Source organism: Patiria miniata, unplaced genomic scaffold (genome assembly GCF_015706575.1).
Source record: "Patiria miniata isolate m_02_andy unplaced genomic scaffold, ASM1570657v1 HiC_scaffold_24, whole genome shotgun sequence".
Taxonomy (NCBI): domain Eukaryota; kingdom Metazoa; phylum Echinodermata; class Asteroidea; order Valvatida; family Asterinidae; genus Patiria; species Patiria miniata.
In genome coordinates this window covers 15,611,980-15,625,866 of record NW_024037063.1, presented here as the reverse complement: position 1 = coordinate 15,625,866, position 13,887 = coordinate 15,611,980, and the positions used below count along the sequence as shown (strand labels likewise).

Sequence of the window (13,887 nt, the reverse complement as noted above, 5' to 3'; positions counted from 1 at the left end):
GTGGAAAATGGGCGTGACTCGCACAAAAATACATGCGCAGTAGGAGCTCTCCACGGCGCTTAATGCCAAGATTATTTATAAACAATGACATCATAAACAGAGACGACTGCAGGTCATCACAGTACTGTGTAACTTGCTCAGCGCCCCCAAGAGACATTTTGATCACGGCGCGCCATATAAATACTGTGAAACTGTACACGTGGAGGTGCCAAGTATTCTGCATTTGTCAAATGCAGAATAAGTCCAGTACATTTGGAAAAAAATGTAACTTGGTCCTTCGGGTGATAAAGAACGTCCTCACCTGTCTTTTTTCCTGTTCCAATCTAATTTTTCTCTTAATTGTAATGCATGGATATTCTCCATTTTTTGTATTATCTGTACTTTTTCTCAAATAGAATTTATTTTTAAAATATTTGTATTGGTACATGTAATTTGGCTGCTCCATGTTCCATGTTTTGGGGCACATGTATTTTCATCTATCATGTTGTGCAATATGTGTGTGCATGTTTGTTTAATGTAGTTGATCCTTCATCATATGTCTTCACCTGTCTTTTACTTGTTACAATATATATTTTTTTCCTTATTTGCATGGTTATTCTCCATTTTTGTACTGTTTATCTGTATTTTTTTTCTTAAAAATAATTCACTTTTGAAATATTCGTTGGTACACGTAATTTGGCTGTTCCATGTTCTGGGGCATTTTGATCTATTGTGCAATAATTTATGTGTGTGTGTCTGTTGTCTGGTCTGGCATGGGTTTGTCTAATTTAGTTGGTCCTTCATTATTTTCACCTATTACTATCTTTTTTGTATGCATGGCTATTCCTCATTTTTTAAAACAGTTCTCAAGAATAATTAAGTCTTTAAATATTTGTAGTTACATGTAATTTTGCTGTTCTATGTCATATGTGTGTTTTTTTTCTAATTGTATTCATATACATTGTGTACTATCTTGGTGGATTGAATACATGTATTTGGGTTTGTGTGGTCCTTTTTTGTCTATTACTATGAGAGTTTGTTTTTTCATGTTTTAGGTATTCATGTTGTGCAATATGTGTGTGGCTCTTTTATCTGTAATTTAATTTTTTTATATACATAAATTATAAATTTTATATAAATGTTTTATGTTTCCTTTGCCTACATGAGGGCTGGCAAGTCTAAGGACTGTAGTGATTTCGTTGCCAACCCTTGCCCATGCAGGTTTAGGTTTGTCCTCCTGTACTTTTTTTGTATTATTTATGTCCCTTGCAAGTAGTGTTTGTATTGGATTTTTTCGACTCTTACTTTTGTTGTTTTTAAAGGCAAAATAAAAATAATAATCTCAAGTACATGTGAGATATCAAAAGAAACGATACTTGGCAAGGCACTGAAGATAGGCCTACAGTTACATCGACCCCAACCACCCTCAAGCCTCCAAATTCCACCAGGCGGTTTGGAGGAGTGGGGATTGAGGCTGAATGGCAAAACAAGTGGAGGATGCAATGAGTCCAGTTAGTTGGCTGTACCCTGCGCGGACTTATGAGCGGATCCTTCAATCCTGCAAAATCCTCCAGCAATCACTGTCAATATGTTGAGGAAGAGCTAGTGACATCTTTGAGCAGTGCTGAGGATTTCAAGTATTTTCTAGGCCTAAATTTATGCACGGCTGAGCATAAATAACACAAGGTCCGACCCAAGACCTTGACACAATGCATCCTCCGAAATAAGCCACACATCATAGCCATCATATATATGCAGAAATTTCTGAACAAATTCCTGTTTTACACAAGTATTTCAAAACGTTTTTATCCTGTTCTTGTATTATAAAACAGGATAAGAACATACTTTTATCCTGTTACTAGTAATCAGGGCCCTGTTTTGTGTCTGTTTTATCCTGAACAACCTGGTTTTTTTTCTGTTTGGGGCTTATAGAATTTGAAAGATTTCTTTGTGTTTTCCGGCACTTAAATTTTTTACTGAAGTCTGTTAACTGTTTTGTATCTGTATTTGTGAATTTAGAAATTTGTTTGAGGCATGCTGACCTGTTTTCTTTGTTTTTGTTTTTTTATGGGGGGGGGGGGAACCTTAGAAAAAGGCATTGGTGTTTGACTGTTTTGTTCCTGTTTCACTCCTGTTATGTTCCTGATTTCCCTTTTTTTGGGTGGAACGCCAAGATAAAATTCTAAAGTGAATTGTGCTTCTTGCAGTGCTTAGGGATTAGCAATAACTGATCAACAATGTTGAAGAAGAAAGAGGGCAACCCAGTAAAATGCCACTAGTCGGGTTGCGAGAGGGGTCCAGCCTGAAGCTCAACAAAGACCAAAATTTCATGCTCTATTTAATTGTTTTGTGGTACTTTTCCTTTTTTTATGTAGGACCTTTTGTAAGTACACGTTTGGGACAGATTTTATTTCATATTTTGACCTCTTTTGAGTTAAAAGTTTACTTTTGTTTCTTTGACCAACACTCCCTAGGGTATGTGCAAAATTGTATTAAAATTGGAGGACTCGGGACTGTTAGAGCTATAAAAAGCCTTAAAAATTTCAAAAAAAAGCTACTCGTTCACCACAAACATGTATGCACATGATTACCGTATTCTAAAAACAGAATAAAAAATGTTTTACGACTGTTTTCTAAAAACACTAGTTGTTTTATGTTTGTTTGAATCCTGTTTAAGCTGTTACAGATACAATCGAAATAAACACATTTTAAAAACATCTTTGGAACAGGATAAAAACATGTTTCATTCCTATTTAAAATGGACGAGGATATAGCCCCAGTCCTGCAAAATCCTGCATTTTGCAAAGAGGATTTTGGAGGATGTGCAAACTAGAAGGGTTACATGATACCTTTCGATATTTGTAATACCATATTTCCATACATTTCAAAACATTTTGGAGATTGAATCTTAATTTGTCATTAATAACTGCCTAAGACAAACTACCCATCCCCATTGGTCGAGAGCTTAATTGTCACATGGGTGGTTTCAAACTGCTGATAAAACACAGGCTAGTTTTAAAACACTTCATTCTTGTACCGATGCATTCTGCGCCACCCATGCATCATGAGCCGCAAGCACCCATCTCCATAAAAGGAAATAGCAGAATACAATGTAAACTTGCAAGACACATGGCCAGAGGGATGATTCACAAAACATTGGCTAATTTTATGGAACAAAATCGGTTGGAAAATGTGAATTTTTGATGTGTTTTGTGTTTTTGATTGTAAGGTGTTTATGAATGGGAATAACTAGTTGAGTTCATCGAAGCACTTACAAAGTCAAAGTGGTTTTCCACACTTGATCTGGCATCTGGAAATTGGCAAGTACAGTTAGATGAAAATGCAAAACAGAAGTCTGCATCAAACAGAAGTCTGCATAAAACAGAAGTCTGCATAAAACAGAAGTCTGCATCTACAGTAAGGAGACACCTCTAGACTCAAGCAAAAGGTGCTTTTATGACCTGGGTTATGTTGTTTTACAAAAGGATGGGCACTGATCCTGAGAAGGTCAGAGGTATTCAAGAATGGCCATGCCCTGAAGATGTTACTCAAGTGTGAAGTTTCTTGGGACTAGCATCGTATTACAGACCTTTCATTAGGGGATTCGCAGAGATTGCTTGGCCCCACCACAGATTGACAGAAAAACATCACATATAAGAGTGGACAGAGAATTGAAAAGAAGTTTTCGTAGAGCCAAAGAGATGACTTATTGAATCAACGATACTCATGTATCTTGACCTAAACCAAGACTACATCTTTGATGCAGACACGAGTAATTTTGCCACCAGAGCCATACTCTCATAGAAACAAGAACACGAAAAAGTGGTGGCCTATGCCAGTAAAACCCTCAGTCCACAAGATCGTAACTACAGTGTTACAAAGAGATAATTTCTGGCATTTGTAACTAACTTGAAACATTTGTTATTACACATGGCACGAAGGTGTTAGTAAGAACAGATAATGGGTCTTTAAGGTGGCTCTTCATCAACTTCAAGAATCCAGAGGGACATAGATACATGTAGGTCTATATATGACATCGCAATTACATGTATGTAAGTGGCTAAGAATTTGGAAGACAAGAACTACATGGCTACAACTTAAAGTCAGATGGAAGAAGGTAAAAATATTCAATAAAACTCTGATGAACATCTTTTCTAGCTTGATCAAGTAAGGGAACAGAAGGATTGGGATGACCAATTACCATAAGCAACACTAGGCTACTAAACACCAGTTCGAGAATCAACAAGTAAAGCATCTAGCATGACGATGCTTGGTCAAGACTTGACCTTGTTGATAGGACAACCATGGAACGAAGAAAGTTTGGAAAATGGAAATAATGCAGAGCAGTTGTATTATAGATGCAGGAAGCACATGTTGCAGCAAGAGGAAACCTGCAGGTTGCAGCAGTGCGACAGAAGAAAAACTATGACCGCAGAACCATGACTGCATACGAGAAACTAGTATTTTCCAGATTTGAGCTGGCAGAGTTTATAAGATGTTTTGGTGAAAACTAAAAAGGGCCGCAGTCTGGATTTAAATCATTTGCCTAGCTATCGGTCACTATGGCAAGACCTCGGTTTAATGATCAAGGGCAACGGATTCCAATCAGTCTTTTTTTCACAACATGCAGGATATGTTACACAGCGAACATGAAACAACACTGATAAGTAGCTTGTTATCAACACAACGATCACAAACCACGGGGAGGTATAAAGTTGGTGGTATGGTAATGATAAGGGTCAACACTCGACAGGTTGGGGTGTCACCAAAGCTACAGCCGAAGTATGACGGGCCATACCTAATCACAAAGACTCTCGGCGATGTAGTTGTAAGGTGGACACAGAACCACCAATGGATTCATCTGAAGCAAGTACTACTTGTCTATGTCGGAGGCAAACATGTAAAACCCCCTGAAAGATATGGCGATTAGTGTACATAATTGTATTTATTTCCTTTGTTATTGATACTGTAGGCCAAGAGTACACCAAAGCAGAAGCCGCGGGTCACCTTCTCGGGAGAAAGACCCCCAGCAGACATTACCAGTGTTCAGAATGTTCCACTGAATGCAGGTCCCAATGTAACCTCAAGAGACACCAGGATGAGCAGCGAGTGAGGAACATGTGTAGAATAACATTGAAGAAAAGTTTGTGTAACTTTTCATTAAAAAAGGCACAGCCGGAGTAATTAGATGCTTGAAAAGTTTGTGTACCAAGACTTTAATGTTTGTGTTTTGTAACAAAAAGTTTCAAACTTTTTAAAAGTACCGTATGAAAGAAACTGTGTTTTCAAAGTTTGTTAATTTTGTTTCAAGGAACAACTTAATAATGTATTTGTCTTTTTTACAGTACAGAAACTGACTTTTTTTGACAGAATGAGGACCTTTTTTGAACAGGGGGGAGGGGGGGGGGATGGGCCATAGGATCATCCCCCAGTTTTATGAAAGAAACTGTGTTTTCAAAGTTTGTTAATTTTGTTTCAAGGAACAACTTTTAATAATGTATTTGTCTTTTTTTACAGTACAGAAACTGACTTTATTTGACAGAATGAGGACCTTTTTTGAACGGGGGGGGGGGGGGGGGGGGGGGGGGGGGGGGGGGATGGGCCATAGGATCATCCCCCAATGTTTGGTGCCAAAATTACACTATAAGAGTGATATTTAGGATTGTTTCAGAGAAGAAAGACAGACGGAGTACATTGTTCACTAGTTGGACGCAACCTAGAGCTGAACATTTCCGCACTAAAAGTACAACTTGATATGTTCAAAAATACCTCTTCAGCCTTCACGTTGCATGATGCGAAGACAGCATACTGGGAAATGGCCAAAGAAGTTTGGGCTTTATTTCTACACATCTTCTTGTTTCCTGAAGTTGCTTCTTGTTTGCCCAGTTACATCCTGTACCTGAGAGCGTAGTGTCTCAGCTCTCAGGTGCTTGAATACATGGCTCAGGAACACCATGATCAGTCCCGTCTTTCACCATGAAGTTGTTTTTCATGTACATCAGGTGATGCTGGGAGATGTTGACATCAACAAACTCATGAAAGACTATAGCTGGTCCACACCCCACAGAAATCTGTTAGGCGATTTAACCAACCTCTCACTATCACGATGATATCAAGCGAGGTAAAGGATATTCATGATTGTACATAGACTGCATACAATTTTAATATAGGCACAACAAAATGAGTATTGTTTATATTGTCTTTTGCAAATATTGTGTTTTGACTTTCTCAACCTTGATTTGATAATTCCCATCATCACCCCCCTATACTTATCACAGGTTTTTAATGCCATGAATGAACAGCGCCCCCAGTGTCACATGGTTTCCAGTCCCCCCCCCCCCCCCCCCCACCCCCACCAGTCATCCCCCACCCCCACTTGCTGACACAGCTTGTTGCCACTGATGGCAGTTTCCTCCTGCTGCTGGACCCAGTGATCACAGTGATGTTCAGCATAAGACTACAGCGTGTGTCAATAAAAACGCAGGATTAGAAACAAAAATATTAAGAATATAAACCACCCCTATTCATCATAATGTTAAGCCTCTTTTTAAAGTACCTTTCCTTCTCTTCACTATGCTTTTTATCCCATCTCATTTGGACAATCCTGTCCAGAGAAAGAGTACATTGAAGAAGGGTTATAAATTCCAAGCTGGTCTGATTTGTGAAATCACACATACCTAATGAAAGGTTTGAATTCAGTACAGGTGAAAGTATTTGTGGATCACAAAGAAGGACATGTGTGGCAGGATTAGGCTTACATAATCCTTTAGTCCACAATCAATGTTATTAGTCAATAATTCATGATGCTTTGAAACAATGATAGTCCAGTTATTAAATTTAAGTGATACTTATCAACAGTTGTTTCAAAGAAAGTTTTGTGCTGGTTTAATTGTCTTCAATGCATACCTGCATTGTACATAACTGGTTGTTGTGTTAAGGTAATTGAATCAGACCAACCCGCTTCAGAAGGGCTTTACAAAACTTGTCATAACTTTTGAACCAAAAGTCCAAATTCCACCAAACAAAAATCTTGTCAAAGATGAAATTATGGACAATCAAGTCCGTATTAAATTAGGCACACCAGTACCATAATTTTCTCAGAAAAAAATCGCTTTGAATCCTACGTTTTTATTGACACACGCTGTACAACCAACCACACGTTCTGATCATTGTAAGCTTTATCAAATGAAATGAATAAGGCAGGTCAACTTTTTAATCACAAATTCATACAGCCTATTATGCTTGACGACACTCACCTTGCGCATTTTTGCATTTAAAGATATGTTGCGTCGGCCAAGAACAAAAGAAAAAGTTTTTATCAATCCCTGTGCAAGAAGTATGCAAGGCATCCCTGCAAAAAGCAGAAACAGTTAATTTTGTTTCTTCTCAACCACAAGTGCAAATGTATGCATGTGATGTCGAGGACTCATAAGGTGATCAAACTACTGCGGCAGTGTAGACTAGGCAATAGCCCTATCTCAGCTCCAGAAGAAGATCTACAAATAGCACAGTTAAGCATGGCACATGAAGACCGCACACTACCTGTCCCATATTTGCAGATTGTGAGGAAATTGGCTGGAACTGGCACACTGACAGCTTCCTAGGCTACAAATATCATACTGACCAAGTACTCAGCAGTGATCTGACAGCAAGTGAAGAGCCATGCAAGACTGAAACCCATAGTGACGGCCGTGTTGAGAGGTACTGGTGACATGATCACAGCTTCTGTATGTTGAGTGGGATGTGGGACCAGCCACTATTAGGACACTGTTTGGTGAATGAATTTCTTTGAACATTTGCCTTGATGTCTGAAAGTTTGCTGTCGAGTGGAGTGCATCACCTGTGGTGTATTCATGGGACAGTTGTCCCACTGCATCTATGAATGGAGTGCTAGTTGTAATAGTATCAGACTATAGAGGGCGCTAGTCATGTTCCAGATAGTTCTCGAGTTCATGTTGTCAGGCAATAAAAGAGTAGCCACAGATTTCACCAAAGTTGGAGGTCATCCCGACTCTATGTAAATCCACCACCCATTACATGGTGGCAGCGCGGTTCTTACCTCGTCATTGGCGCTACTGACATTCATATCGTCGCCTCAAAAAGGTGAGATTTTGACGCGAAAACGTGCCACACATTGTACGTAAATGACTGAGTAATTATTGCACGTGTAACGGTGTATACAGAGACTGTGTGTATGTACAGTAGCCTCGTGTCGCCTGTGTGTATAGCTTAGGATCGTCACGGTGCAGCATATACTGATACTCGCATAGTTTGAACTGAACATACAATAGGAACTATGACGGACTCAGTCACTCCTCGAATGGCCTGGGATGACCCAGATTTGCCCAGTTCCATACAAATTTTTCGACAACAATGTGAACTGTATTTCTCTGTGAAGAATGTCAAAACAGAGAAACAAGTCGACCATATTCTTCTCTTCATGGGACCTACTGGACTTCGCATGTATAATTCATGGAGCTTACCTGATGCTGACGCGAAAAAGCCTGATGTGGTCTGGGATCGCTTTGCTGCACAAATCACTCCGAGAACAAATTTCCGTGTTGCTCGACTGTACTTGCAGAAATTCCAGCAGAAGGATCGCGAATCTGTTGACGACTATATGTCACGACTAAAACTACATGCTCAAACATGTAAATTCCGCGATGACAAGGAATATGCGGACAGAATCATCGAACAGTTCATCGCTGGAACGCGTCACCCAGACCTGCAAAAGCAACTTTTGGCTCGCAATGACACTTTGACCATTGATCAGTGTTTGGATATCGCTCGCACCCATGAAGCATCTCTATCGCACATGGAACAGCTTAATAGTGTTCATCATGGACCTTCCTCCGTTGATGCACTACAACGCCGACGCACATGCAGAAACTGTGGTAGACAACACCCCTTCAGACCTCGCGACTTATGCCCCGCCTACAACACAACTTGTGATAACTGTGGCAAACGTAATCATTGGAGAAATGTGTGCAAGTCCCGACACCAATCTGATGATTCCACACGTGGCCGACAAAACCAACGTACTCCACGGGATACTCGTCGTCGCTCACAATCGCAGTCACGGTCCAAGTCACGACAACGCCGTTCTCAACGTGACATGCACATGCTTGCAGACAGTGCCCCACCGAGTGGAGACATTGACATTCCATTCGAACAGCTTACGCTTGATATTGTCGTATCTGCCATTCGTCCAAACAAACGCGATCGCGACGAAGCCTACACTTATGTTCAACTGCGACGAGATAAAGAACGTCGTGTTATCAATCTACACGCGAAGGTGGACACAGGTGCCCAGACAAACACCATTCCCGTTCGCATTTATCGTCGAATGTACCCAAGTCATCTGGACTCTGATGGATTTCCGCGCAAAGGACATCTTGCTGACTCAGGTGCTGTTCTCAAGGCATACAATGGCACAGAAATTAAGCAGTACGGCACACTGACACTCCCATGTAAACACACCCAGTCAGAATGGCACAATGCTGTGTTTCATGTCTGCGAGACTGATGGTCCGGCTATCATTGGTCTTCGTACAGCTCTTCAGTTGAACATTGTCGCTCTAAACTGTTCGGTTGAATCGCACGCTCAGTCTGACGGAAACGTTACGTCACAGCACCAACCGATTCGTTCCGTTGAGGATCTACTCTCCGCGTACCCAGAACAGTTTGATGCACTTGGAGATTTTCCGGGTGCCTATCACATTGTGCTTCGCGAAGGTGCACAACCTGTCGTACATGCACCACGTAAGTGCTCCATTCATCTCCGCGATGAACTTAAGTCAGAGTTGGACAAAATGGAAGCACAGGGTGTGATCCGACGTGTGACCGAGCCCACCGATTGGGTTAGTAGCATCGCGATTTCACGCAAAGCTAATGGACAGTTACGCGTTTGTTTGGATCCCAAAGACCTTAACAAGGCACTCAGCGATGTCATCATAAGACACCAACTCTCGAAGAGATCACGCACAAACTTGCTGGCGCAAAGGTCTTCAGCAAAATGGACGCCAAACACGGTTACTGGTCCATCCATATCGATGAGGACAGCTCACTGTTGACGACTTTCAATAGCCCCTTCGGTCGCTATTGTTACAAACGCATGCCGTTTGGCCTGGCAGTTAGTCAGGATATTTTCCAACATCGGATGGATCAGATACTCGAACAGTGTGACGGCGTGATCGGAATCGCAGACGACATCATTGTCTTTGGAGACTCGGAACAGTCTCATGACAAGCACCTTCGTAAGCTCATGACTGTTGCTGCAGCAAACAGTCTGAAGTTCAACAGTAGCAAGTGCGCGATAAAGGACAAACAGATCACATTCTTCGGCATGGTGTAGGACGCGCAGGGTGTCCACCCTGACCCAGCTAAAGTGCATGCAATCAAGGCCATGCCACCCCCTCCCGACAAGACCCAACTCCGTGAGTTTCTTGGAATGGTAACGTACTTAAGTCCATTCATCCAGCACTTGTCGAGCCACACTGCAGATTTACGCGAGCTACTCCGCAATGACTGTGAGTATGTGTGGTCTGCAAGTCACCAGCAGTGCTTCGAGAAAGTACGCGATTTGATCTGCGACTCTGCTACTTTGCGATATTTCGACCCCAACAAACCCACGACAATTCAGGTGGATGCATCGTCACGTGGTTTGGGTGCCACCTTGATGCAGGAAGGCGAACCAATCGCATATGCATCAAAGGCACTCAGTAGTGCTGAGACAAGATACGCGAACATAGAGCGAGAACTGTTGGCGGTTGTTTTTCGGTTGTGAGCGTTACCATACGTATGTCTATGGTAAGCATTTCACGATCGAGTCTGACCACAAACCGCTTCAGATGATTCATCAGAAACCTCTCACATCTGCACCACCTCGCCTCCAGCGTATGCTCATGCGTCTTCAGCCATACAACTTCACTCTGCAATACCGGCCCGGCAAAGAGGTTCCCGTTGCTGACAGCTTATCACGCTCTCCAACGACTGACGGTACACATATTCCGTTAGACATTCAGATAAACCTCGTGCACTTCACTGCTGATCGCCTTGCAGCTGTCAAACGCGAGACGGAACGAGATCCCATACTTCAGGAACTCAAACAGATCATCATATCCGGTTGGCCAGATCGGATGAAGGATCTCCCAGCTCCCCTCCGACCATATTGGTCATTTCGTGATGAGCTCGCAATCGCTGATGGCATCCTTATGAAAGGATGTTGTGTTGTCATACCTACAGCCATGCATACATACACGCTGAACAAGCTGCATGAGGGTCATCAGGTTGCAACCAAGACGAAGCTCCGAGCGAAAGACACTGTGTATTGGCTCAACATGAATCAAGACATAGATCATGTTGTGAGTCAATGCCCTACATGTCAGGAACATCAACGGTCACAAACCAAGGAGACTCTACTTCCACACGAGCTGCCGACGCGACCATGGCAAATACTTGGAACTGACCTATTCCACTTTGAGGGAAATGAGTATCTCATGATAGCTGACTATTACTCTAAATTTCCTCTGGTTCACAGAATGCCTGCAAACTGCACAAGTGGTGCAGTGATTGATGCCACTCAGCAAATCTTTTCCGAGCACGGTGTGCCGGAGAAGATTATTAGCGACAATGGTCCACATTTTGCCTCTGCCGCCTACAAAGTGTTTGCTGACGAATGGGGCTTTACACATGTAACGTCTTCGCCTCATTTCCCACAGTCGAATGGGTTCGTCGAAAGAATGATACAAACCGTCAAGCGTACAATGACCAAAGCAAGAGCCTGTGGTCAAAACATCAGCATGGCTCTTCTATGCCTTCGGACAACCCCAGTGGACAGCAAACTTCCAAGCCCTGCAGAACTGCTCTGCGGTAGAAAGGTTCAGAGCAACCTTCCCGTTGTGATTCAGAATACCTCGGAACACAAGGACCAGACATACCAACGCCTACAGGACAGACAAGCACAACAAAAAGCCTACCAGGACAGATCAGCTCATGACCTCAAGCCACTTCACCCAGGTCAACTAGTTCGTGTACAGGATCCACGAACTGGGTTGTGGACACCAGCTCAGATAAAACAGCGCTGTGAAGAACCACGTTCTTATGTCATAGTGACACCCAATGGTCGCGAACTTCGACGCAATCGCCGCCATCTTCGTGACATTGAACCTGCCAAAAAACGTGTCACATTCGAAGATGACACTTCACCGTCTCGTAACAGAGAAGTACAGGACACCCCGAAAACTCCCACTATCACGCGATCAGGTCGGCAAGTCAAACCACCAAAGAGACTTGATCTGTGAACAGTTGTGTGAACATTATCAGTTTATCACCACCATTTTTTTTTTTACTCGTATTGTTATTGTACTCTTGTTTTCATGGATATGCAGATGACTACACTAAACACATGAAAACCAGATTATTTTTCTTTCTTTTTCTAAGATGCAGAAGTCATGCAAAGATTATTTTATTCATTATTTCCTACATTTGTTTGTTTTCAAAAGAAAACCAATTTTTTTTTCACCTTGTATTCAGTAAGACTACAGAGACAGATTCATATAGCACCAGAGAGCATTTTGTTTTTCAGGTTAACAAATGAGTTTTTTTTTTTTTTTGTGGACCTGTTGGAAGTAATGGCACACAAGAAAATGACCTTTATTGGTTTTTTTTTGTTCATCTTTCCTCTGCAAAGAGATTTTGAGATATCACATTAGCACTGGAAAACGTGTTAAAGCAAAAGAACTCTCATTACCCCATCTTTACCAATCCGACACTTTTATTGCATTTTCAGAAGCAGTATTTATTCTAGATAAACATTTCTTTTTTAAAAAGGGGGATGTAATAGTATCAGACTATAGAGGGCGCTAGTCATGTTCCAGATAGTTCTCGAGTTCATGTTGTCAGGCAATAAAAGAGTAGCCACAGATTTCACCAAAGTTGGAGGTCATCCCGACTCTATGTAAATCCACCACCCATTACACTAGTGACATTAACTGTGTATTAAAATTAGCAAAGAGCGGAGAACGGCATGTTCAGCACATCGAAGCAATTGGCGCAGCATTGTCGAACGAGACCAGTTGCCACGATTGAACAGTTGAACACTTAGTGTTCCAGTGCTAACAGCAAATGTGACGTGAAAGATGTATGGGAAACACAGAAAAAACACATTGCATGTCTCCAAGACCCAGAGGGACTCCAGCTGTATGTTCAGACCGGTGACAGTCGTGAAAAATGTTTGTTGGGCCTATTTTGAAGCAAAACAGGACACAAGCCTATATGTAATAGGAAATTTTTTTTGCCCTCAATCCTGATCCTAATTTTCCCATAATTAGGCCACGCTTTCTTAGAAATGTGTGGGATGCTTGGAAGCACGTGGGCAGTTGGTGGCACAACCTGCTAATATATATTTTGATGAATGCCTGTTCCTTTGGATTGTTCGCAAAATGTGGCAAAGGACGTCAATTGTTCCAACTGCAGTGATCCTCCCAGGTAAGAATTGCCCTCAAGCTGGCTATAGCAACAACCTAAAAATAATGTTTGCTTTGACAATGGTTGCATCTTTTCGCGGATCTTCGAGGAGCATTTTCCAACAATTGACCAATCCGATCTTGCAATCTTTCCAAGAATTTTCCAAGATTGTCCAAGATATTCCAACAATTGACCAATCTGCACTCGTGATGTTCCAACATTGTTCCAAGATTAAAGAATTGACCAATGAGCGATTAGGGCGCTTGTAACTTTTTCTCGGTGCGGACGCCATGTTGATTTTCGTCGAGGAGTGGACGATTGAACTTTGTGAAGGTGATTTTCATGGGTGAATTTCCAATTGTGCACCGTGATTTTTATCTCCAAACGCTTTGACTGTAGGTAAGTGCATCAGCATTGATTAAAAACTGTTAAATTTGCTCAG

At 41.7% G+C, this 13,887-nt stretch overlaps 1 protein-coding gene across 1 annotated transcript; it reads left to right on the top strand.

The window, feature by feature from the left end:
* The first annotated feature begins 10,828 nt into the window (after window positions 1-10,828).
* On the top strand, window positions 10,829-12,280 carry LOC119732326 (uncharacterized protein K02A2.6-like). Its single transcript, XM_038205785.1, has one exon. The coding sequence runs from the start codon at window positions 10,829-10,831 to the stop codon at window positions 12,278-12,280; it is 1,452 nt and encodes a 483-aa protein (XP_038061713.1).
* Window positions 12,281-13,887: the final 1,607 nt, after the last annotated feature.